The 24,769-nt window shown below is 41.8% G+C and overlaps 1 protein-coding gene across 4 annotated transcripts in view; it reads right to left on the reverse strand.

Moving 5' to 3' along the window:
• EPHB6 (EPH receptor B6) overlaps nucleotides 1–24,769 on the reverse strand; it is a 66,737-nt gene that overhangs the window by 30,186 nt on the left and 11,782 nt on the right. For all 4 annotated transcript variants that reach the window (XM_018908237.3, XM_018908238.3, XM_009102663.4 and 1 more), the window contains exons 2-4: nucleotides 17,658–17,876; nucleotides 7,224–7,288; nucleotides 3,977–4,673 (exon numbers count right to left, since the gene is read on the reverse strand). In XM_018908237.3, the coding sequence (XP_018763782.2) occupies nucleotides 3,977–4,673; nucleotides 7,224–7,288; nucleotides 17,658–17,751 (856 nt within the window). In that variant the 5' untranslated portion in view covers nucleotides 17,752–17,876. The remainder of the gene's footprint in view (nucleotides 1–3,976; nucleotides 4,674–7,223; nucleotides 7,289–17,657; nucleotides 17,877–24,769) is intronic.

Raw genomic sequence — 24,769 nt, forward strand, 5'->3', positions numbered from 1 at the left:
GCCCAGGGACATTGTGTAATCTTCATCTTCAGTAATAACTAAAACTAGAGTAGAACAGGCCTTGAGTGACCTAACCCAATTTGGTCCTGCTCTGAGCGTGGGGTTGGAGCAGATGACTTTCACGAGTCCCTGCAACGTAAATTATCCTGTGGTTTTAAATGAAGTATCCTTTAAGTGATTAAAATTTAAGAAGAGCTTGTTGCGCTCTTTCTTCCCTTTGCTACTAGTATGCGCATATTTTTAGCAGACTATCAAATCTTTTATTTTAACATAAATCTTAACATTCTTTTAGCCTCACACACTGCAAAAGGTTTATGCAAAATGATGAGAAAGGGCGTTTTTTAGTAACACAAAAATAATCATGCAATATTCTTCCCAAACGAGACCTCCAACAGCTCCGTGCACAGTTGCTTGCTCCTGTAGTTATCAGTAATACAGATGTGATTCCTTCTGCAATCAGAAGGGACTGCATACACCAAAGGACATGGGCAATTTTATGGAATCCTTAAGTCAACTACAGATGACAGGCAGACCTTCTGCTTGCTAAATACTCTTGGAAACAAACATCCAGAGAAAGAAGAGAGAAGCAGCCATGAGGAAGGCTAACCTTGGTAAACACCCAAATGCCCACTCTCTTACTCTCCCTCCTCAGCAAGACATAGGGAGAAAATTGGATGAGAAAGCTCGTGGGCAGAGGTAAAGAAGTTATAAATACAGGGAGCTTGTTTACCAATTACTATCACAGGCAAGACAGACTTGGCTTGGGGAAATTTAATTTATTGCTGATTAGCATAGATTTGGGTAATGAGAAAACAAAAACAAACATTAAGCCAACACCTTTCCTCCTCCCTCTCCCAAGCTCAGCTTAAAGCTTTTCACTCCAAACTTGTACTTTCCTCCACTTTCTGGCTACTGTTTTCTGCCTCTGGTTAAGTATGTTTGTACAGAGGTGCCACACACATGGCTAATCAGCTCAGCTCTGTCCAGAGCTCTGTCCTTTATTTGGAAGTCAGCTTAGCACTTTATCAGGCAGTCATTCCTCTTCTCTTTTTTGTCTACATTGTCATTCAAAAAATACTTTTTAAAATGTCCCAGTCATAAATTCTAAACATTATTTTCAAAAGCACCTGGTAATCTAAATCCTATATGATTTTGCATGGCAAGACACCCTGGGTGCAGACATCTCCAGAAAGAAAAGGAACTAAGGTCCCAACCTTCTTTTTTCCTCTGTAAACTGCCATTCTCTTTTTTTGACTGTTCAGCATGACAAGTCTAATCAGATAAAGTGAGACGTGAATCCCACACAGACTGCACCCCGCATCACCCAAAGGGCTTGCTAAAGGTTGCTGTTTCACTCTCCTATTTAGCTGCAGAAATCTGCCATATAGTAACACAGAGCAGGCAGTCTTATAAAAATAAGGAAAGAAAGTACCCTAAATCATGAGAGGGGGCAGGGGGAAAAGAAGGGTTTTCTATCTATCTGCTCAGAATGGCTCTTGGCAGATTTGTTGTTCTAAATAAAGAGATAACAGCTGGTCCAGGAAGGACTCCACAGGCTTGCATATGGTGAGGGGGAAGGCAATGCCCACACACTCTTCTAACAAAGTGTAAGGAAACTTGCTTCTCCTTCTTATCCTTGGTTGATTCTTCAGACTTATTAAGAACACCTCACTGCATTATCATCAGAAATCTGCCCTTGAGCTATTGCTTTTGTTCTGTGTTTCATCTAGAACACTGTGGCTGCTCTGTATCAGGGTGGACATCTGCTCTTAGGAAAGGAGAACACAAGCACAGAGGAGATGGGCTGGAGAGGACTCCACGCAGAGGAGCACCAAGCAAGGGGACACGAGCTGAATGTGGCTTCATTCAGACAGGACAGCAACACGTTGTTAGCAGGAGAAGAGATCGAGAGGCATCATCAAGCCAGAGGAGTTTACAAGAAACATGATGAGGAAAGAATAGCCTTTAACACTATGATTCATATTGGGTTGTCATTGGCTGCTCTAGGCTGCTCATGGAATCTCGGGAAGTAAATTACAGGAACTGACTTTTGTAGCTTGATAGACTGTCATTATTTCAGTTATTCCTTACAATATTAACTGTTTTCATCTGTCTCCAGCTTCTGTGACAATAAGGCTGCAAGGAAGTATCAGCTTTCACTGAATACTATGGAAAATGGAAGACATTTAAAAAAAAATCCTTGGTTTTTTTTGGAAAGCCAAATTTCTTTTTTTTTTTTTTTGACTGCTTAAGACTACTATCTGAAACTAAATTATTGACTGATGGTTTATTTATTTATTTTATGTACATGTGAACTAGTCATGCTACTGATGCAGACAACAAATTTATTGCCACACAGAGCTGCTCTCTGTCAGAGCTTACTGTCTCTGAAGCAGCACTAAAGGAATGTAGTTACATTTCTCTCAAAATGAACAGGATAAAAAGGCACACACATTTTAATTATTCTCAAAGTTTAAACAAATGAAAAGCACTTACCAATTTTAATTGCTTTTTAAGTCTCCAGTACAATGACCTGTATTTCAATAAAGCTATTTTGCATGACCCAAATCACTTAATGAAGCAGGAATTTAAGGAAATATTGACAACATTAATTATTCGTTGCATTTGCACTCTGGTGTTAACTAGAGTGTTTGTACGTTCCATGTCCAAGTTGAACTCTTGTTTGAATACATCCAACTTTTACATTTTGTCTGCAGCCAACATTTTAGGCTGCTGAGAGATTTTGAGTAGATGTGTATTAAAACAAAGGAAGCACCAGAAGAACATCATACACAAATTGTACAACCAACATAAGCAGTTTCCTCTAATGGACTGTCCTAACCTTAAGATAGGAACCAGTCATGACATTAGACTGGGTGCTCAGCCTTGGCCAGAATTTAGCCCAATACCACTTCTGGGTGACACATAATGTACTTTACTTCCTCCTACAAACATATCACAGAAATACCACTGGCCCTGGGGCAGACAGTACATTACTGGTAATGATGATACCATTATAACTGCTTTTTCTAGTCAGGACAGGCTCACAGAGCCACATTTTCCCTCTCCCATGACCAGGCTGCTGCCCTTTTCCTTTTTTTTTTTTTATTTTATTACTATACACTAGCAAAAGGGCCCAAAATAACTAGGACAGAGAGTGTATTAGCTCTGGGCTCAGCTCTCCTCCATGTGGCATCTTCCTTCTAATGCTGCTGCCTCTTGGTAAAGCAGTGGAATTATGGCAGATCTGGCTAGTGACAGCTCCTGCTAGTTCTGTACAAGTACCCTCAGAGGCTGTCTCTGGTGGCAGCTGTAACTAAGGCCTGAGTGGATTTTCCAACCATATTCTTAGCAGCAAGCAGTTGTGTCCTGGTTTTGGCCAGGACAAGGACAATTTCTTGCATTAGCTGAGAGTGGGCATGGCTGTGGGGGTGTAACCAGGACCAGATGTTACTCTCACCACCTCTTATCATTGACAGGGGTAGGGGGAAGGCACTCACACTCCAAGGAAAAGGGCATTCCTTTCTGTTGGGAGAAAACCTTTCTGTGCTGGAAAGAACCAATCAGATCAGTATTTGTTTACTGTAATTTCTCATGAAAATCATCTGTCTTACACCTTTTGTTGTTATTACTGTTCATTTTATTATCTCATTGCTGTTGCCAGTAAACTGCTCTTATCATAATTTTGATGATCTTTGCCTTTTGTGCTTCCAACTGGAGGGGAAGCAAGTGGCAGCGTGGTTTTAGTGGCAATACCAAACTGGAGAACACCATTCCTAAGCCATGACAAGTGGTCACTCCAACTCCAGTCTGAGGAGCTCAATGTGTGAAAAGAGGCTGCTACAAGGCGATCTCTGTGAGAAATTATTTACTCTCCCAGCTCCGTGAAATTTTGGCTAGGGCCAAATATTGCTGACACAGAGAACCACTGAAAAAAGGTCTTGCCTAAGGGGAAGAGGAGAAAAAGTTCTCTCACCTTGGCAGGCTCGTTCATCATCCACAGGCTGGTAGCCAGCCTTGCAGGTGCATCGTCCAATGGCCACCATCCACTCCCCTTCTCCGTTGCAGTGCAGCCGAACACTCGAGGACCCCGTCGCGCTCGTCTCTTCAGCGTTGGGTACGCAAGTCCCCGGGGACTCCACCAGTGAGGTCCTCTCCCCGCCAGCAAACGTTTCAGGAAAGGAGGCAAACCCTTTCACCACAGCTGGGCACTTGTAGAAAAAGACTTGGACCGCCACCAAGGACATGCAGGCTCCTGAATCTTGGAAGGCCAGGTAGAAGCCATGCTTGGTGAGTGGCCCAAAGCTACGTACTTTAACATTCATCTTGACCACCTTCCCAGTGCTGTCCACCTGGGAAAAGCTTTCATCAGCTGCAATAGTATCCACTTTGGTCCAGGGGCCCTCACGCCACTCCGGCATGTCCTGAGAGGCAATGTCAGCCTCCGACTGGTGGTAGTAGAGCGTGAAAGTCTCCTTGCAGGAGGAGGCCACGGTGCGCATGCTGGCGCAGTCCCTCACCGAGAAGCGGAGGCGGACGTGGACACGGTGAGCCCCGCGCCGCTCGATGAAGTGGGTGCGCAGCCAGTTATTCTGACCCGGTTCAGCCACGTTGCACACTTGAAAGGTTCGGATCAGGCGCTTCTTGTCATCCAGGACACTTACCTCATCCCACTACAATGGATACAGAGGGGAAAAAAGAAACAGTGATAAAAAAACGGATTCGGTATTCAACTGCACCAAAAATACAGGAAAGGTCTTTGTCTTCCCCCTCTCCTTGACATGTCTATGACAAGATTTGAACTTGTTGATGGTATGTGCACCAGAGCTTTCTAGACAGAGCATGACCCTGTAAAGAAGAGCAGTCAAAGCTCTGAAGTAAGAATTGTTGTGACAGAAAACATAAATCATGCAAACTTGGTCACACGACATTGAGAATCTTAAAATGCGAGAGTCACACTTTCTTCCTTCCTATTCTCCTATCTCTTATCGCCGGAGACAAAACAAATGACACAAACAAACGAGACAGAGCAAAAGACACCGTTCTCTGGAGAACACATTAAAGCAGAAGTCCCTTCTACCTAGCTTTACCACAGTGAGAGCCGTGTTCTGACATCTCCTATGCATTTAAACCACTCAGCATGGCCACTGCAGGGGCAGGTCCAGATCTGGTTTGTGGCTGCAGGAAGGCACAAGGGAGGGATAAGGAGTGGTGGAAGCAGGTTCCTGCATAAAGCTGTAAAACAAAACCTTCCTTACCCTCTTAACAAGCTTTACAGAACAGGCACAAGGCCCTGGGTATGACAGAGGATGTGCACAGTGAGACAGAAGAGAAGGAACCTGCTCAAGCATTTTCATGAAGGTCTGACCAACCAACTTCTCACAATAAGATCTGCATTAAGACCATTTGCCAAGAAGAAACAACAGAAGTGATGGTCATTAGTGACTCCCTCCTGTGTGAAACAGAAGCACCCTTTCACTGATCAGAACATCTTTTCAGGCAAGTGCTGTCTCCCTGGGCCCCAGTTTAGCAATGTCACCAGATGATGGAAGAGCTTAGTACAGCCTTCAGACTACTATCCACACCTGCTTTTTCACATGGGTACAAATAATGTTCAAACAAAAAGTGTGAAGTTGATCAAGAGAGTTTTCAGGGCCCTGGATGAAATGTTAAAAAAATCAGGAACACCAGTAGTGTTTCTTTCAATCTTTTCAGCAGCAGTAAGGCACATTTGAAAGAAAACAAATGATGCCAAGACATCAATACTGACTTCAGGACTGGTGCCTCTGCCAAAATGCTTGGGTTTGTAACCACTGAAGAATCTCTGAGACATAGGGTGTGTTGGGACATGACAGGATCCACCGTCCCGATGGAAGAAATGTGTCTTTGTTCATAAACCGGAGGAACTGATTGAGAGATTTAATCTATAATTGATGAATGAAGGGCATACCACCAGGAGAGCTGAAGGCAAACCAAGGGCTGGCATGGCATAGACTTAGGACAGCAGTGCCAGCTGGGATCATGCATTCTGCTCCTGAGAGCTTGGGTGTTCAGGAGCGCAACTGAAATGTTTGTACACCACGGGAGCATTGGGCAATCATTCATGGCACAAACCTTAACAAGAACAAGTGCCCGATCCTGCACCTGGGATGGAGTAACTGCAGGCACAAGCACAGCCTGTGACAGGAGTGTCTGCAGAGCGCCCTGCATGGAGGCCCTGGGGGTGCTGGGGCAGCAGCAGCAGCTCAGTGAGAGCCAGCAGGGCGAGCCCGGGCAGCCCAGAGGGCAGGAGCCGTGTCCTGGGGGCATCAAGCACAGAGCACAGCCGGGCAGAGGGGGGATCACCCGCTGGGCTCAGCGCTGCTGCGGCCTCACCTGGAGTGCTGGGAGCAGCTCTGGGCACCACCACTCCAGAGGGGTGGGAAAGTCTCTGAATGTGTGCAGAGGGGGAAACAAAGCTGGTGAAGGGGCTGGAAGGTGTGTCCTGGGAGGAGTGGCTGAGGGCTCTGGGTTTGCCCAGTTTGGAGAAAAGAGAGGCTGAGGGGTGACCCCCTTGCCCTGTAGCTCCCTGAAGAGGGGAATTGGAGAGGGAAGTGCTGATCCCTTCTCCTATCCATGATAGGATGCATGGGAATGGTTCAAATCTGCCTCAGGGGAAGCTCAGAATTGACATCAGGAAACATTTCTTTACCTAGAGGGTGGTCAGACACTGGAACAGGCTTCCTAAAGAGGTGATCAATACCCCAAGCCTGTCAGTGTGTAAGAGACATTTGACAGTGCCCTTTATAATATTCTTCAACTTTTGGTTAGCCTTTAAGTGGTTAGGCAGTTGGACTAGGTGATTGTTGTAGGTACCTTCCAACTGAAATATTCTATTCTATTCTATTCTATTCTATTCTATTCTATTCTATTCTATTCTATTCTATTCTATTCTATTCTATTCTATTCTATTCTATTCTATTCTATTCATGTATGGAGGGGTGCCTGGAGAGCTCTTTAGTATCTCTGGAGCAGAGGTGAAGGAATAGGGTTAGGACATGGCAATAGCATCCCACTCAGCACCCTTCTCTCTTAACAATCTGGCTTTGCAAAACACACTGTTCAAATTCTTCATACGTACAAAATCCATAAACCAAGATTAACAGTTTCCCTTTCTTCATCAGATGCATGCATGTCTTCCCAGCAGGCACAGAGTCAAGAAGAGGGACAAGGGAAACGCTTACCCCATCAGAAGGGTGTGCAGTCCAGCCAATCTCTGAGGTCTCTTGCGTTGTATCCAGAAGTATTTCTGTTTGTATTAAAAAAAATTAAATAAAAAAGTATTTTGTGCTATTCCAAGTCTGACTAAAATTTATCTGTTCCTCTCAAGACTGTCTTGTAGAGGACTTCCATACACCAAAAATAAACATTCATGTTTTGAGACTAAATATGACAGGTTATATCCATACTAATAAATTAAGAAAGGCCAAGACAAAGGCAGAGGCACTGGGCACATAGTCATGCTAACTCATGATTCTCAAGTTGCTTGGTGATATTCTCAGCAGACTTTCCCAGGCAAAGTATCAGCACACTGGCAGCATGGTGCAGAGTTATCACAACGAGCAGCTCAGGTGAGGCCACTCTTTTTGGAAAGGAAAAGGTGGGACACAAGATGAGCTCCGTGAATGCATGCCAGTCTCACTAGGACTACGGCTGCCCATTTCATCTGCACATGTAAGTGTGGACACAAAGCCAAAGCATGTTTGTTCCCAGTTCTGAAACCAAATTTCTTTGGCAGTTTATGACCCAGCTGATCCTGTAATGGATTAATTTTGTTCTGGAGCTGGGAATTACATTGCAGGCCTGTGTAGGAATCCCAGTATTAAATAATCTGGTGCATTATTACACTGCTCAAGAGTAGGGTACATGCAGAACTTCACAGGCCTAGTTTATTCCCACAACTAGTCTGCATTTCCATTGTTATTGAATCTACCAGTGGAGACAGATCAGATATCAGCCTTAACTGCTCTTGGAGAGTTATGCTCTGCTTGGCTACAAAGAAACACAAAAGAGATTCTGACAGTACAAGCTATAAACATAGTATTCTCCAAAAGAGAATGTCAGGGTCTGAGAGCACTGTGGTATGCAAGCACACTCTCTTCACTTTGCATATTTAGGACACAGAATAAGAAAATGACTCAGTTGAATAGGTATTTACATGTGTCGATATATACTGTATAAATCAATTGGGTTTTCTTAAATTCTGGGAAGCTTTGTTTGCTTATTTTGATTTTTATATTTCTATCTTACTGCTTAAAAAAAAAACCCAACTGCAAAAACCAGATTAAAAAGTCCAACACAAAACCTAACAGCCAGCTTACTTACAAATAAGGTTCACGATCCATTACTAAACCTTGCAAAGGTTTAGTAATATGATTGTTCCATGTTTTATGCAGGAGAGAGATCCTAAATGGTTTTTATTTCAGTAAGGAATTGCTTATATCACTATCCCTACCAGTACACCTGGGGATTCACTCCACATTAATCACTGGAAAGGAAAGACTCATCCTACAGCAGACATGATCAAGTGAGCAAGTTTATACAGACTTCACCGATGTCCCTGAACTACATTCCCTATATTCCTACAGGACATTTTATACTTTTTAGACCTCCCTGAGGATGCAGCTCCTTGATTCAAAAGCAGTGCAAAATACCAGGGCTGGCTTGCCAAAACTGGAAAGAACTACTCGTTACAGCTGAAGTGCAACCCCACTAAAATTATGTAACAGACCTCAGGAAATGCTGAGCTGCTCAGTTCTCAAGGATAGCTCAGCTCAGACGGCCCCTCTGAGCAGCAGAACATCTGCAAAAGGCCTATGCCTCCCCGAGGCACAGTCTTCCCTAGGCTGTCCTAGCAGCAGAGGAACTTGGCATTCCCCCATGCCCATTACCTTCTCAATTGCACAGTCTGGCACAGGGATTGCACAGTGTCATGTCATTACTTTGCCACTGGGATCCCAGACATAGCCTTGATATGCTGAAATAATACACAAGGGCATTTTTCAACATAGAAAGGACTTTTTTTCTAATCAGATCTGAGTCAGTCTCCCATTTACCAAAGTACAATGCTTCGACCCCATGGAAACTCTAGAAGAACATGAAATAGAGAAAAGTTAATCAGGGCATGGAAAGCCATACAGAAATTGAGAAAGGAATGGAGAAAAAAGGAATAGAAAAGTCTTGCTCAGTAGCCTGTGCTCTGCCATGTCAAGCATTTTGTCCAGACAACTTCTCACCAGTGAGCAAAGTAGTATTTACCAAGCACATGAGTATTTTACAAGCAAACAGAAATAGGCAGCCTGAAGCAGACAGAACTGTCCCTTTCACAGTGAATACTTTAGGTCAGAAACCACTAGAAAAATAAGAAAAGTACACAAGAATTTTTCAGAAACCACTAGAAAAATAAGGAAAGTACACAAGAATTTTGTGTGCATAAATCTCATTTCACAACCTATGGCCAAAAGTCCCTCACTATTTTTGTTCTTCCTCCCTTTCCTACTGGCTGTATGCCTGGAATCACATCCCCAGTCACACTAGCTGCATGCACACTCATAAATCTAACAAGCTGTTAAACTGCTCTCTAGCTCTGAGGACAACAGGCTCATGTTCATGTTCCCATGGCTAAAAATTCCAACCCCACAGAAGTGCACAGCTGCATCCAAACCACCTCCCAGGAATGGTCCTCACTCCATCCTAACCCCTGGCCTGTGTGTAGGCACTGTTTGTGATAAGGTTAGTTGGAATGGGCCAAACAAACCCATGGCTGTACTGATAATTTAACAGTATTAATGACTACATGTGTACAGGTATAAGCCTTCACACTGACACTTCATTAGCACTGCTGACTGATGTAGCACTTCACATCCTCGCTGGGCTGGGCCAGACCAGTATTCTGCTGCTCTTCAGGGCCAACAGAAATGATCTGTTCAGCTGAATTTATCACCTTGGAAGAAAAATGGCTTATACCCTTTCAACATTCCTCAAAATCAAGGGTCTTGCAACATCAGGTCTCAGTCCAGCCCATGATGCTGCTAGGGGCAACACTGATTGAGGTATCTCAGGGTATCATTGGAGCAATATTCCACTCTGCATTAAAAATGAGGAATAGACAAGGTATCTGAGCAACCTACATGCTTTGAAACACATGAAATTGTTACAGTTCTACAATTCTTCTTCCACTCCTGGTTTAATCTCAGTTTTGAAGAATGATATTCCAATTTCATACTACAACTATTATTTTACTTCAAGGAAGATAAAACAACTGATGAGAGATTCTCCTATATGTCTCTTCCCTAAACTAAAATATAAATCACTTTTTAGAGAAAAGTTAGATGGGTTCATTACACTCTGCAAAATCTAAACTCTCATTTGAGTATACTCAGTTCTTGCCAGCCAGAAAGGGTGAAATAAAAATCCCAAATACTTCAGCTAGTACTATTCTATATTTACATCACAAACAAATCTCTTGGGCTTCGTTATGCTATAATGTCAACATCCAGAAAAACTAGGTGAAGGCTGGAAGCTATTACGGATCAAACTGTTCAGAATAGGCACATTAATAATTTTCACATTTTGGTCTGCCTGTACTTTCAAGCAAGACTATTAAGCACTTGTGTTACAGACAAAATGATCCCCTGATGCAAGAGGATGACAATTCACCCACAGATGACTGACCCTTAGACAACCTTCATGAGAGGTTCAGAGATGGCCTAACAGCTTTCTGGATTGAAGAATATTTGCCCCTGGTGTCTTAACAGTGCAGTGGTGCAAGAGGGAATTATACAACCAAAGCCTTGCAAACTACAGCCACGGACAAGAGCTGATCCTGAGAAGAGAGTAAAAGAATCCCTTTACTTATGTGATGAGAATCTGCTTCTCAAACTGTAGAATCAGAGAGTGAAACAAGCTGGAAGGGAGGTACAGAGGTCGTCTTAACCAACACCCTGCTCAAGGCCAGGCTAAATTACAACAGGCTGCTCCAAACCTTGTCCTGTGGAATTCTGAACATCTCCAAATGTACACTGATGGAAGGCAAAGGGCACCATGGTAAAAGGCAACATTCAGAGAGTTTGCTTTGCTATGGAGCTGAATGCCTCAAGCAGCAAAACTTGCTTGCTTAACAGATTTGAAAAGAACTGAAACATATCTGAGCTTATTCTGCCTTCCATGATCCTTCCTTGAAAAAGCAGGAAGAGTGTGAATGCTCTCTAAGAAGGCTGGGAAGAGAAAGCATTCGCTGGGCTTGTGCAAAAATAGTGTTTGGAGCTGTCAAATCCAGTAACCTCACACAAGGCAGGCTGCTGCTGCTCCGTGGCCCCAGGCACAACCAATAGCAGGGTTAGGTGGGTATTCCCAACAGGCACACACACAAACACAGGCAGGCACTGCACATCTGGGAATGGCCAGCCACAAAGATCAACACAGACAGAAGCACTCACCAGTCATGCAAACAGAAACAGCACCACCAATGGCCTCATCCTGCTCCCCTTTCTGGTTGGTCAGGACTGAGGTCTGCTAGTGGGAAATATATATGCATTTGTATACAATGCATATGTCTGCAATAACTGTCCTGAAAGATTTAGCCTCCTGACCTGACCCCTGGATCTGTGGTCTCTCCATCTGCTGGCACCTGAAGCTCACCTGAAGCCCCATCCTGGTGTGAGCAGTCAGACAGGCTCACTCACTGATACACCCCTGCACACACACACAGAGGCACACTATGGATCCTCTGCCAACTGGATTCAAGGGTGCACCCTGACCCAGCAGCCAGCCCTGGGTGCTTGCCCTCCTGGGTTGCTATTCTGTGGATCTCTCCATGAAGTGGTCTTTGACACTTGGCCTACCCAGGAGTTGCCCTGGGATCATCTTGGGTCCAGGTGCACTGAGATACACAACACATAGACAGTACTCTCAAAGAACCCCTGGAATTTATGGTGACCACAATACCTGACCTGGACCTCCTCATAGTTCTTCCCTCACTAGATAAACCCCTTCATTTGTCTCACTCATAGAGACACACATTTAAACTGGTGTGTCATTCCTGCTCCAGACTCTGCTCTTTCCCTGCCTTCCCAACCCACTAACTCCACCATCAAACAAATCTGGCTTGCCATAGAGATCCCAGACTCACTAATACAAGCTCACTCACTCCAGCTGCTTGCATCACAGATGCACAGATCCTATGACCTGTGGTCTACCTTGAGTTCCTAGCACTTGATTTTCATCCATTCCATGTTCTTCAGCTGCTGGTAGCACTGACTCATGGGCCACTCTGACCTGTGGTTCAATTCAGTTGCTGGTACATAACTTAAAAAAATGTGCATACACACACACATACACAAAACAAAGCCCCCTCACCCAGGAAAACTGGTGAAAAATGGAATTTAGTAAGAAGACAGGATGGACTGTGGTGATGAGATGCCTGACAGCCACACTGACCTGCAGCTGGTGTATGTGACTGGCCCCTTATCTCTCTACTTTCTCACACTTAATCCTCCCTTTCCACACCTACAGTTACTCCCCTCAACAACCCACAATAAATTTTGCAGATTATCTCCCCTACATCCCATAATAAATACCATGTCCCTGTTGGCAATAATCTCCTTCAATCTGAAAGGCATTCCAGAGGGCACTTCCATTGATTTAACTTAATGGGCTCATTCCCACCCCACGGACTGATCACACTCCTGTGATAGCTCTGGGAGAAGAGGGGTCAGGGCACTTATTTCTCTGTTAGGTTACTAGGGTTCCCCTGCCTTTCACTGCTCCTCTGTGCTCCTTCGAGCATGGGGAGAGGACCCTTTTATCAGGAACCTTTTATCACTTATATAAACAAAATATATTTATTCACGGGGCTATCATCTGGAGACAAAATACAGTGAAACATCTGGGAAGACTTAAATACACTAGAATGTCTTCCAAAACTAAAGAGCAATTGTGGTGAAGTAAATAATATATCAATAGCTAATGGCATATGCAACTGTAGTAAGTACTCCTTTCTTAAAAAACGAGTTAATGAAACAAGTAAAAAAACCAAACAAAAACAGCCAAAAAAATCCTACTTGTTCATAACCATCCAACACAAAGGTTGACATTCTTTTTTTTAAAGAAAATGTCTTAAAGATTACCAATGACTTAATATGAAAAAACAAGCAACAGATTATAGAGTATGCTTTATATATATATGTAAGAGAATATATATAAAGCCAATCTATATGAGACAAACGAGTTAGAATTTTTTTTCTTGTATAAAGTTTTAATGTCAATCCTGCAATGAATGATCCTGTATTACTTCTGCAAAGCTACTTCTCAAATGCAATTAATTTTAGAAAAGCTATTTGGAATCAATGGGATATGTGTTTAGTAAGTTCCATGAAGTATAATGTAATTTAACTGCTTGCAATGTCAGAGCAAAATGCTGACACTATCAGAATATCAAAGTTGTCATCTGCAAGGAGGAATTCTCACACTCCAACCAGGAGTTATGTACCATCTGTGAAAGAGAGAAATGACAGCCAAATGGTGCAGGATATAGAAGTACACAGCTTTTTGCAAGGTAACACAGTTTTTAAGCTTTATGAATGATTGTGTATTTTTCTCTTCCCCGGCCCCTTTCTTTTGTTAAAGCTCTAAAGAAACTGCTGGGATTAGCACGCTGCACTACTACTGATGTCAGAAAATGCAGACATCAAGAAATTAAAATAAAAAAAGGTCCAACTTTGCATATGAAATCCAGTTAAATTACTATCTACAACTTTCCTAGAGATACAATATAATATCTACTCTTCCACAGCTTAAGAAGTTCACTCTTCAAACACCCACTATTAAGTCTAGAACTTGGGTCTAACTGCCACTGCCATCAAACCAGCTACTTTTGATACAGCACAGCATGACTTTTAATGCTTACCTACATTATCCTCCTTGCTTTTCCTCATAGACATTAAGAAGTGAGCTTATGACTTCCAAAGTTTTGCCAAGGCATACACTGACAGTCCCAGAGACCCTCCCTGCATTACAAGAACGCCATTCCTTTTCTTTGAAGCTTTAATTAGCTTTGAATATGAACAGTGTTAGTTGCAGCATGAATAGTCTCTCCTAGTCCTACTGGCCTCCAAGCAGCAGATTGGGAACAGATTCTACACAGGGCACAGGACAAACCTGGAAACAGGGATGTCCCTAGCACAGGAACTACACAGGAATCTGTTATGGAAGAAAATGAATCAAATGGAGCTGCTGAGACTGACCAAAAGGATAAATCCCTGTCTGTTCCCCCTTTACAAACAGGCTGCACATCCAGCCTGGTTTCACTCACGTTCTGCATGCCTACAACAGGATATTCCTCTGCCCTGGGCTTTCCAAGCATGTAGCAAAGATTTTGGCATGCAGGAGAGCACCAGGAAAGAACTGTGAAGAAAATGTTTGCCAGGCTTTTAATAACTCATGTGAATCACAAGCAATCAAACTAAAAAGTTAATTTCACTTTTTCTCCCCCCTGAAGTAAAATGACACTAATTTGAACCTTTCTTTGTATATACTAAACTGCATATAATAAACCAAAAGACAGTGGTATTTTTCACTCTGAAGATTCCCTCTGAGGAAGGTATATTTTCCTCCACTTCAAAGGCAAGCCAATTTGAGCAATCAATATATTATTTTCAACAGCCCAAGACAACAACCAGTTAGTAAAAAAAACAGGGGGAAAATGAAATAAGAATGTCTGACCTCACTACCTTTTTTCTTCCATATTCCCTTTTGCCAAAGAGATACTCTTAATGCAAAGAGGTTTTACCAAAGCAGAAGAATTATTCTCTCTATGTCTTGAATTTCTGAAAGATACTTAGAAAGATTGTCCAGCTATTCTGCAGGCTTGAGAGCTTGCTGTAAAATAAATGCAATCACTTACAGACAGAACACATCATTTCTTTGGAACATATTTAATGAGTTCTACAAAATGAACTCTGCTTGTGTTTACAGCTGTAGACATTTATAACTCCATCAAAGCAAAACCAATATTCCACATAAAATTGATCTCAGTGCCCTAGCAAGAGCTATTTCATTAACAAGTTATCACTTGCTCTCACCTGTCTTGACTGCAGCCTAATCATGCATTCTTAAATTCTATGCTTCATAAACTTTTAAAATCAGAAAGGTTAACCCAAAATGTTAATTTAAATATTCAGTGATAAACTGTAATTACATACATGTATAGATTTTTAAAGAAATAAGATGACTGTATTTCTTTATGTACCTTTGAGAAAAAGGAAAAATCCATTCCTTCACCCAGTAGGTACCTCAAAAGTAATGGTCTCAAAACCAAATCCTTAAAAACTCTAGCAGAGCCATAAACAATGAGAAATGTGACCTTAATGAAAACTTCTGTGCAATTGTGTTTCCTTTATAAAGCTAAAAAAAACCCCTGTATATAAATGTTTTTTGTTTGCAAAGCAGTCTTCCCTCAAGTTTCCACTCAGGCTTTTTTTTGGTGTAAAAATCATGTCTGGAAAGCTTTGCACAGACATGCTCATTCCTGGTGAAATCAGTGTGTCCAAATACTAGAGCTGTATTAAATAAATTCAGCCTAATGTCTCCTTTTTATGCATTAAAGCCAATACCAACAAAATAATTTCAGTTGCTTACAAGAACTTCTTTACTTCTGAGTCATGAGGGTGTTTAAAGTCCCACTAGGTCCTGTAAAAGCATGCTGCCTTCTTTCTATCTGAGAGGCATTCTGCCTACGAAGTATTTGCTCTCTTCATAATGCATATGAAGATAATCTCAACCTTTTGACTACTTCCCCTCTTTACAGCTTATCCCTCTTTTCTTAATGATTAACAATAAGGTTTAGAAAATTTCAAAGTTTGAACAATATTTAGTTTGAGACAAAATGTGATTTACATTCAGACTTTAACTCAAATGTCCGAGGAACACTAGGAATAATTGATTGATTCATTTTCCCACTCAGTCAATTCTCTTTAGTTGGAGGTGAAATGTATTTCAAACACCGTCTAAAACTTCTAAGAAGCTCTACAAAAACTAAAGACCACACTGGATATTCTCTTTATTTTTCAACTCAAATCTGAAACCTGAATTTCAAGTTTCTGCTATATATAATAATGAGTCAACAAACAAGCCATGGGCCCTTTTTCTTCCTTATGGACAACTCTGCACTAAAGCAAAGCTTTCTACATAGTTATCATCAGACTTTCCTCCCCTACCATATAATTTTTATTTGACTTTTGACCACAACAAAAATACTTACCTCTGAGATGCAAATCAGCTTTAAAGTGCAAGCCTGGGACCATGCAGCACAGTCACAATGAAGATGCTGACTCCCCTGACCCTGAATTGAGAGCTGAAGTTCAGCTCATGGACACCTTTACTGTTTCCTCTCCACAGGCAGAATTTTACTGTCCTATTTTAATCCAGGCAGGTCAGCTATGTGATCTGTGAAGCTGTATCACACAGTACTTTTGAAACTCTTTTTATCTTTACAAACTTTCAGGGCTGAGCACTGAATTTAAAAAATGTTCGTTTGTACAGGCAGTTACTTCATATTTGGAGAGAGAATTTCTACCTCAGTTTCTCTACCAGGAATTACAGAGTAATTTTTAATATAATTTTAAAATCAGTAATTCACTGAATTTCAGAGATTTAAGAATTTGTATTATAATCTTACATTAATTATTTAGCCTCTGAACTTCCCACACACAGTGTATTCCCCTCCTATTAAGAGAAGGGATGCTTTAACAAGCTTTCCTCTTTTTACTAGATCTCACACTATCCTCCTTTCCTTTTCTCTAGGTCTTTCCTTGCTTCCCTTTGATTTCATCTCTCCCTCCTCTCCTCTTTCAGTGGCTTTCAGAAATGCAAGAGATGAACAATCATCACGAAGCAGTACAGTTCACTGAGCACATGTAGCTGCAAGGATATTCTTGGAACAAACAAGGGGACTGTTTACAGTACCTCTGCCCTTCTCCAACTCTCTTCCACGGCTCTCATCTTATCTCCTGCTCTCCCTTCTATCATCTATTCTTTCTTCTACCATTTTCTTGGCACCTCTTTTCTCCTGCCTACCTCTTCCATACCCTGCCTCCAGTGCTTTCTCCCTCCTCTCTGCTGGCTGAATGTGAACTGCCTCTTTTTGTTGATGCAAAACATTCTCTCCCTATCTATTATTTGAGGCAAGTTTTTCAGAGGTGAGACAAAAACTCTTGATTTCAGCCCACTGGGTGCTGTCTTCTCGAACAGTAAAAACGTCCAGAAATTGTTTCACAAAGCAAACATGGTGCAAGGACAGAAACACAAGAATCAAATACACGCAAAGTATAAACAAGGAGCTTATTCCTGGAGAAAATAAAATCTTTTCTTTGAGGCAGTCACTTCTGAGATAGTTAGTAGTAATGTTCATTAATGATCCTTCATAAGAGGGTTTGCCTCTCCCACCAGAAACAATACTAATAACTTTTTAAATCCCAAGAGATAGTGATCAACCATCAAACAGAAAGACATGTGCTCAGTGCTCATCTGGACTAGGATATAAGCATACTGGAGAGCACACTTTCTTTTTTTTAACCTCTACAGAAAACTCTTTAAAGTTGATGTGAAACATCTGCTCTTACCTTCTAATGAGCTGACTAGATGAAAGAAGAAGACCATCCAGAGCCAACCCATTCCCGCCACTCTTCTTGCACTGATGCCAGCATTAGAATCCATGAAGATTCTCTGTAAATACCACCATCTTCAACAAGCACACGCCACTCCCTTGAAATGGTCTGAGATTTCTTGGAGTGTTTCAATATCTTCCCAAATTAAAGCACAGAGGTCTTTGCAGAGAAATACTGTTTAAGAAAAAACAGAAGGAAGAAACAGAAATCAGGTCACTCTTAACAAAAAACTGACAATTTTTATACACCCATTCCATCATTTACTACTTCCAAGATGGGGGTAAAAGGGAGTAGCACAGACCCAATATTTTCCACACACCCATCCCCCAAGACATCAGTCAGTCACAGGTGTTTTTTGCACTGCCAGTACACACAGATTTTGAGACTTTCATGGCATCAGGGACGGTGTGGTTCCCAAATCAACATTAATCTCTACCACGGGATAGGCTGTACTATTCCTGAAGCCCCGATTCTTTCTGCATCTTTGGCAACATTTCTTGGAAGGTGTCCATTCCATTTCCCCTGTATGCTTTTCAAATTCTGCCTCTTGTAGTTTACACTTTGCCTTTTAAGGACTCTGCAGGGCAGTAGCCATGACAGGAGAGTTTTTGCCAACACAAATCTGCACAGTTGACACACTTGTACTGCATTTCAGATGCAGGCATTTGTCCCTTTAAGCATATGACTGCACAACACTGCTAAGTTGGACAGTATTTTTCCCATTGATATGTTGTACGTGAGGAAGCAAACGCTGTGATATTTAAGGTCAAATAGGGAGCCTGCATTACAGCCAGAAAAAGCACACAATTCTAAGTTTATTATCTTAAGTGGGAAAAAATCCAAATAAAACTCTACCACCACCATTAAGAACCTGATATGAAAGCTTATCTTACAGTAAGGGAGCAGCATGTAGCCTAATCCAGCACTGCATTAGATCAATACAGCATAACAATTTTGCTAAGCAAGGTAATTCTAGCTCCATCTGTCCAATTCTCAGCCCACCAGAGAAATATCACAGTAATATGTAGGTTGCATGCAAAAAGCCAGTATGTTTTTTTTCTTCAGGTGCTCTTTGAGCAGAGCATTGAAAATGCTCCGATGTCTTCAGTGAGACAGTGAAGCGTAGCTAAGGAGAAAGAAAAATGTCTCAGGCAATATACAGAAATGGCTCAATAACTTGGCTGAAAGAGGGGAGGAGGGGAGAAGAGTTGTAATTAAAAGGGGCAGCCTCAGTGCAATTATCTGAAAACCTTGCAGTAGGGGATTTGAGCAAGTTGGGCATAGCAGAGGAAAAAGCAGCCTGGGGAGTATGGGAAAAGGCAGCGGAGCACAATTAGATTTGCTTTACTGGAGAGGGAGAGAAATTTGGGCAGGATGGAACAGTTCTCTCTTCTGCTGCTCCCAGTGAGAACCTAGAGCACCCAAGGCAGATGAACCAAAGGCACTCTGTGCATCACTAAAATGTAAGGAAACGAAAGGAATTTTACTAAGAGGCAAAAGTTTTGATTCATGACTTCTGAGGAAAGAGAAAAATAAAATCAATAAATATTACTGAGGAAAAATTGAGATTAAATGTGAGGATGGATACAGGTACTGCTTATTACTTTATGAAGCATGCATACAACACAACACATCACAGAATAAAAACACCACTGGATGCAACTGCAAAAAGGAGAAAATTTCAGGGTGAAAAGTCAGGAAGTCCTTCTTTACAGAACCAACTACCCAAGCACACAACAGCAGTCTCCTAGAAAAGGAGTAAAGACTGCTGCCTGAGCCACCAAAGCTAAGACTGGGCACACCAAAATCAAGCCTGCAAGACACCTCTACGTGGAGACATAAATACCATTTGTACTGGCAGTCAATCTACAATATTGTAATACCTCTAAGTTTTTTATTAGACCAGTGAAATCCTTAGAGATGGGGACTTTTAAGCATTCATAATGAAGGCAAGCAAATGCTGGAACAGAGGTCGAACAAACTGAAGAATACTTTCAGTCAAGGGACCTCATTTATCTGCAGAAGGCTTGAAAACAGCTCGCAATTCAGATATTCTCATGTCACATAACGTTGGAGTCACAGAGCTGAAAACAGAACCCAAACACACTCTGGCTGCTGGATCTCACACCAAAGCATTGAAATTACCACAAAACAGATATAACTAAAAAAATCCCTTGTACACAAAACCAAACAAAAAACAATTTCTGGCTCCAAGGAAACCAACTGTTCTTCTGCTGCCCTCCTCACCCGCACATCTCTCTTACAACACCTATTTGTCTTATCCTCGTTTCCCCTGTATCCCACCAAAGTTACATTGCTCTTCAAGAGGAATCATGCAGCCTTTGTCTGGATTAGACCTGCAATTATTTTCCTTAAAATAAACTGTGACTAAATAAAAAAGCTGGTTGTGATTTAGCAGATAAAAAAGGTAATTTCTTTTTTTTTTTTTTTTAAGTTTTTTTTAGGTTTTGGGTTTTTAAAAATTTTTATTCTGCCTCTTCCACACCTCAATGAAAAATGCTTACTCCACAATGAAGGATAGAGAGAACATTATGGAAGCATTTAAGGGAGAGTAGGAGGGAAGCACTAGCCTCTGTGAATTAAAGAGTACCAAGCCCCTAAATTGCTAACCACTGCCTTGCCCTTCCCCCTAGCACTTGATGTGTACAGAATCTGACTACACCCAAAGACGCTCATCTTTCATTCTTTAGTTCTCCTACTACTTCTACCCTACACCAAACTACGTAAACAGAAACCTCAAACCACCCCAACTTTCAAACCACCCTCTTCTCTTGTCCACACAAGCACCTTTCCATGGCCACCTCAGCTAGTTACTTGTTCCAAAACTGCTTTCAGCAAGATTACTTCTCTGTGCTATGGAATCCACTGTTCCCCACACTCCTCCAAATCCAACTGCAAAGCAATACGTCATCTGTGCACAGGATCCTTCAATAAACTTCCTTAAATACCCCTTCTCTTCCTCCCTCTCCCCCAAGTACATGAACTTGCCACTCATGTACCAGCTGTCAATCCTCTTATGATAACCTATTTTTAGGCATATATTTTCTTAGCTAGTGGAATGATCTCCCTATCCTTGGAAGTCCTGAAAATTTTAAACCATCTGAGAAGTGACAGCTCCTGAGGATCAAAATGTCTTTTAATGATTCAACCCTATAAAATTGTGAAGATCCCAAGCAGTCAGAAAAGACCACTCATTTTTACTGCAAATCTAAGCTCCAAGAGATGGGAGACGGAAGTTTCTGGGTTGTCTCCTAACATTACTGACCAAAGCTTTCATGGCTGTTTACTTTGGCACCATCACTGTGGTACCTAGATTACCAAAATTTATGTTTGACATCCCAGTTAAAGAGATAAATACAATCACCACCAGTATTTTCAAGAATCCTGGTTTCTTAGCTGAGCAACCAGCAAGGGAGTGGAGTTCCTTAGGAAGCTTGTCAAGATGAGTTTTTAACATCACTAAAGATGGAGATTCCTCAACTTTTTTGGGCATCTGTAGCAGCATTGAACTGGGAATTTTTTTTTTTTTTTTACTTGGGATTTTTTTCTTCCTTATACGTACTCACAATCTCCTTTGCTCTCTTTTGCATCTATCTCAACAGAAGAGAGTCAGCTCCTGCCAAGCATCTCAAAGCTTCTTCTACCCAAGACTGAAAACACAAGCCATTTCAGCTGGAAAGTCTTGAATGTGAAACAGCATACCTGGCTTGACTGGCACTGCTTTAGTCCTGTTTATTCTCACCAGACAGGGCCGGTGCTGTAATTTCTCACTTCTTCTGAACTCAGTCTTGAAGTGGGAACACTTCAGCACTATCTCCAGGCAAATGAGGCTCAGTGCTACAGAAGAGATGGTGATAGTGCTCCCACATGTGCTAAAACAACAGACAGTAGTACAGCTCTGTGCCTGTGAGATTTCTGTCACAAAGAGGGCTGCTGTCTGTCCATGCTGTACCCAAGCTGTGGCAAAGCATTTCATGCAGCCAGTAGCTTTACAGCAGCTTCTTTATGCAAATAAAGGATTCCCTCAAAGTTCAAGCACTGTCAGTGATGACACCTGAAGAGCCACAGGGAACCAGTGCTGCTAAACAGGTCAGCATAAATTAAGAATTCCCTTCCATCTGTGCATGTGGAGTTTTTTAGAAAGGAAGCAGGTTTGCTCAGTCCCTTATTTGAGAGCAGCCCAATGGTATATGTCTGGAGTCTTGATGGAGGTGGTCATGCATGGGACAAACCTAAGCGGGGTCTCCTTAGAATGGACTCCTTTTTTACTCTTCTGGGGTTTGCACAGCACTCTGAGACTGATCAAAACCAGTGACAGCCAGAAAAACTGTGTTAATTCTGTGCTGGCCACAGGTTCTTCTGGACCTAAGCTTTGAACAAAACCCCTCCTTTTCTCAACCTTTTGACTCCAACCATAAAACTTTGGACAGACCTTCACTGAATCACGTTCTAGCTTACTACACAGACAATAAGTAGTCACAGATCAGAAAGCAAAGTACAGTGACCCTATTTCCCTCTGACAGATCCCACCTGCAGCACTTGACATTGAATAGCATTAACCACTCATCAGAACCATGCATCTGTCTGGCTTCCACAGGAGGAATTCAGGCACGTATTTCAGATTAAGAAAAAAGCTAGGATTGTTCAGGTACCGCACAAGCTTTCTGGAGAAAAGATGAGGGCCTGAATATAGCTGTTTCTTTGAGTTCTATATTTCAACACATAAGAAAGTGCAGAAGCAGATGAATGGCCACCTAAGCCAAGTTTTCTCTGTGTCTCCAGTGCCAGGAAGAGGTGCTGTGTGCAGATGGCTGGCAAGCCTGACCTCTATGTGACCCACTTCCCTCCTCTTCCTCCGGTATCCACAAATGTAAAACAAAGATTGCTAGAGAATAACCCCCAACTGATTCACTTTACTATCTCTTTAGAAATTCATCCAATCCCTGTTTTGAACTTGTGACAGATTTGGAAAGAGGTCTACCCTCGTGCAACAAAGTATTTTTAAGTATTTTATATTGTTCTACTAATAGAAGCTGAAATCGTAACAGTGCCAAATTTTTTATGCTTTCAATTCTTCTTATCTGTTCCAAGAACTTTTCCAAATCATCTTGTTTCCTCCCACTGGAACAATGCTTCTTCCTCATTCATTGTTAACTGACTCCTCTAGGCCTATTTCACAGCAGAAATCATTACATGGGTCTAACTTCCCTTTGCTACACACTTAAATCCACAAATTTTGCCGTTATTTGTCATACTTCTTCCTCACACAAAGGATCTAGATGCAAAATAAATGCACCTCAAGAGTTCTCCAGGGTAGAGAAAATGCTGTACCTTTGCAAACACAGTCTTTCCTCCTCCTGCACATTTTGCACTGTGACTCATATCAGCTTAATATTATCTCTCAGCAAGAACCATTAAAAAGATAAATGAGCACAACATCTGGGAGAGTCAATAAACTACTATTCCAATTAATTTGTGCTGCACACTGATTCATGGCATTTAGGCAGAGTACAAAAAGTGGAATTAATACCTCTCATTCATGATAAATAGGGAATCATGATAGTGTTACACGTCAGGCAAAAGGCCTCCCCCCCTCCTTTGTTGCCCCGGTTCTGTCCTACTATAATTGCTCCTTTGCCACCGGGATGCCCTTGCAGCAGCAGTCACGCATCTCACTGGGATAAAATTCACAGTGCTGTTGTGAAAAGCTGTCACTCAGTGACTGTCCAGCACTCTGAGCATGACATAATATTGCCTACCTTCTTTCTTAGACAATAATTACAATAACTGCTATTCATAGAAATCTTTCTACGCCCCAAACAGGAAGTGAAGGGGGGGGGGGAGCAACACATAATTTATTGCTCGGGGTTTTAATATAATGAAGTTAATGTGTTGTCTTCAAAAACTCTACTACTGGGACACAGAAAGCACCACAGAAAAATGACTGATTAAATAAATAGATCATTTCGATAGCTATATATCCTTTTATCCTCTGTTACTAATTGAGATTATTTTTAATAACTCCAAACTACTTTGAAAATATCCGAGACGAGAGCAGGATTTATCGAAAAACCCTTGTGGATTTTTTACACTCTGTTCAGTTGATTCATTTAATTTTGAGAGAAAGGCTCTAGATGAAATGCATAACTAAGCTTAAAGGAATACTTCCTCCAGAGCATACTTCATAGCTGGCTTGATCACTTGCTTCCTACAGATTATCTAGATAGAGTTGTGTTTGTGTCTCTTGGGATCCCTTAAGTATACAATGACACTCCAAAAGCTGATTCTGAATGTTCTCCAAAGAAAGGCATTTATTTCCTTGTTTACCATGGAAACACCAGGCGTTGTGAAGCTGATCTTCCATGCTCTGATTATACATTTCCTAGTGGGATCCAAATTAAGAACTTCCATAGCTCTTAAAGGGAAGAAAGAGATGCTTATTTTCATGAATTTTTATTAAACCCTTGAGGCTCTAATAGGGTGCCCAATGTGGAAGCATAATCACTCACATGACCTCTACAGTCAGTGGACTGGGCTGAATCACGTTCACCAGGGTAACTAAGATCTGCACTAATTAAAAAGGGAGCTGTGGACAGCAGAACAGCTCCCTCCCGGTGGCTCAGTGGGTGCAGCCCGCAGGTATCTGGGGAGATTCTGAGCCTCTCTGCGATCTCCCAACCCACACAGGAGGGCAAGGTAGCATCTCTTCAGATAACTACAGCGCTTTCCCTTAAATCTCTCTTCTCTGCCATGACACATACTTGGCTAGAGTAGCTTTAGAGCTTAGCTTGTAAATCTAGTCTTTCTTCCTAAGTAAAATTCATTCACAGCTGCCCTGTGTTTCTGAAGCCTTTCTCAATGCCTCCACATCATGTTTTGCTATGCCTAACAAAGATGGACACTGATGTCTTGAAACTACAGCAATTTTAAAAAATATTCTAATTAAAGATACAGATTCTTTCTTCCATCTATTATGTACTTGAATTACATACATATTAAACACAATTAAGTTCCTGAAAACAATTTCTTCCCACCTCACAAGATTT

This window comes from Serinus canaria, chromosome 1, assembly GCF_022539315.1.
Source record: "Serinus canaria isolate serCan28SL12 chromosome 1, serCan2020, whole genome shotgun sequence".
Classification (NCBI taxonomy): Eukaryota; Metazoa; Chordata; class Aves; order Passeriformes; family Fringillidae; genus Serinus; species Serinus canaria.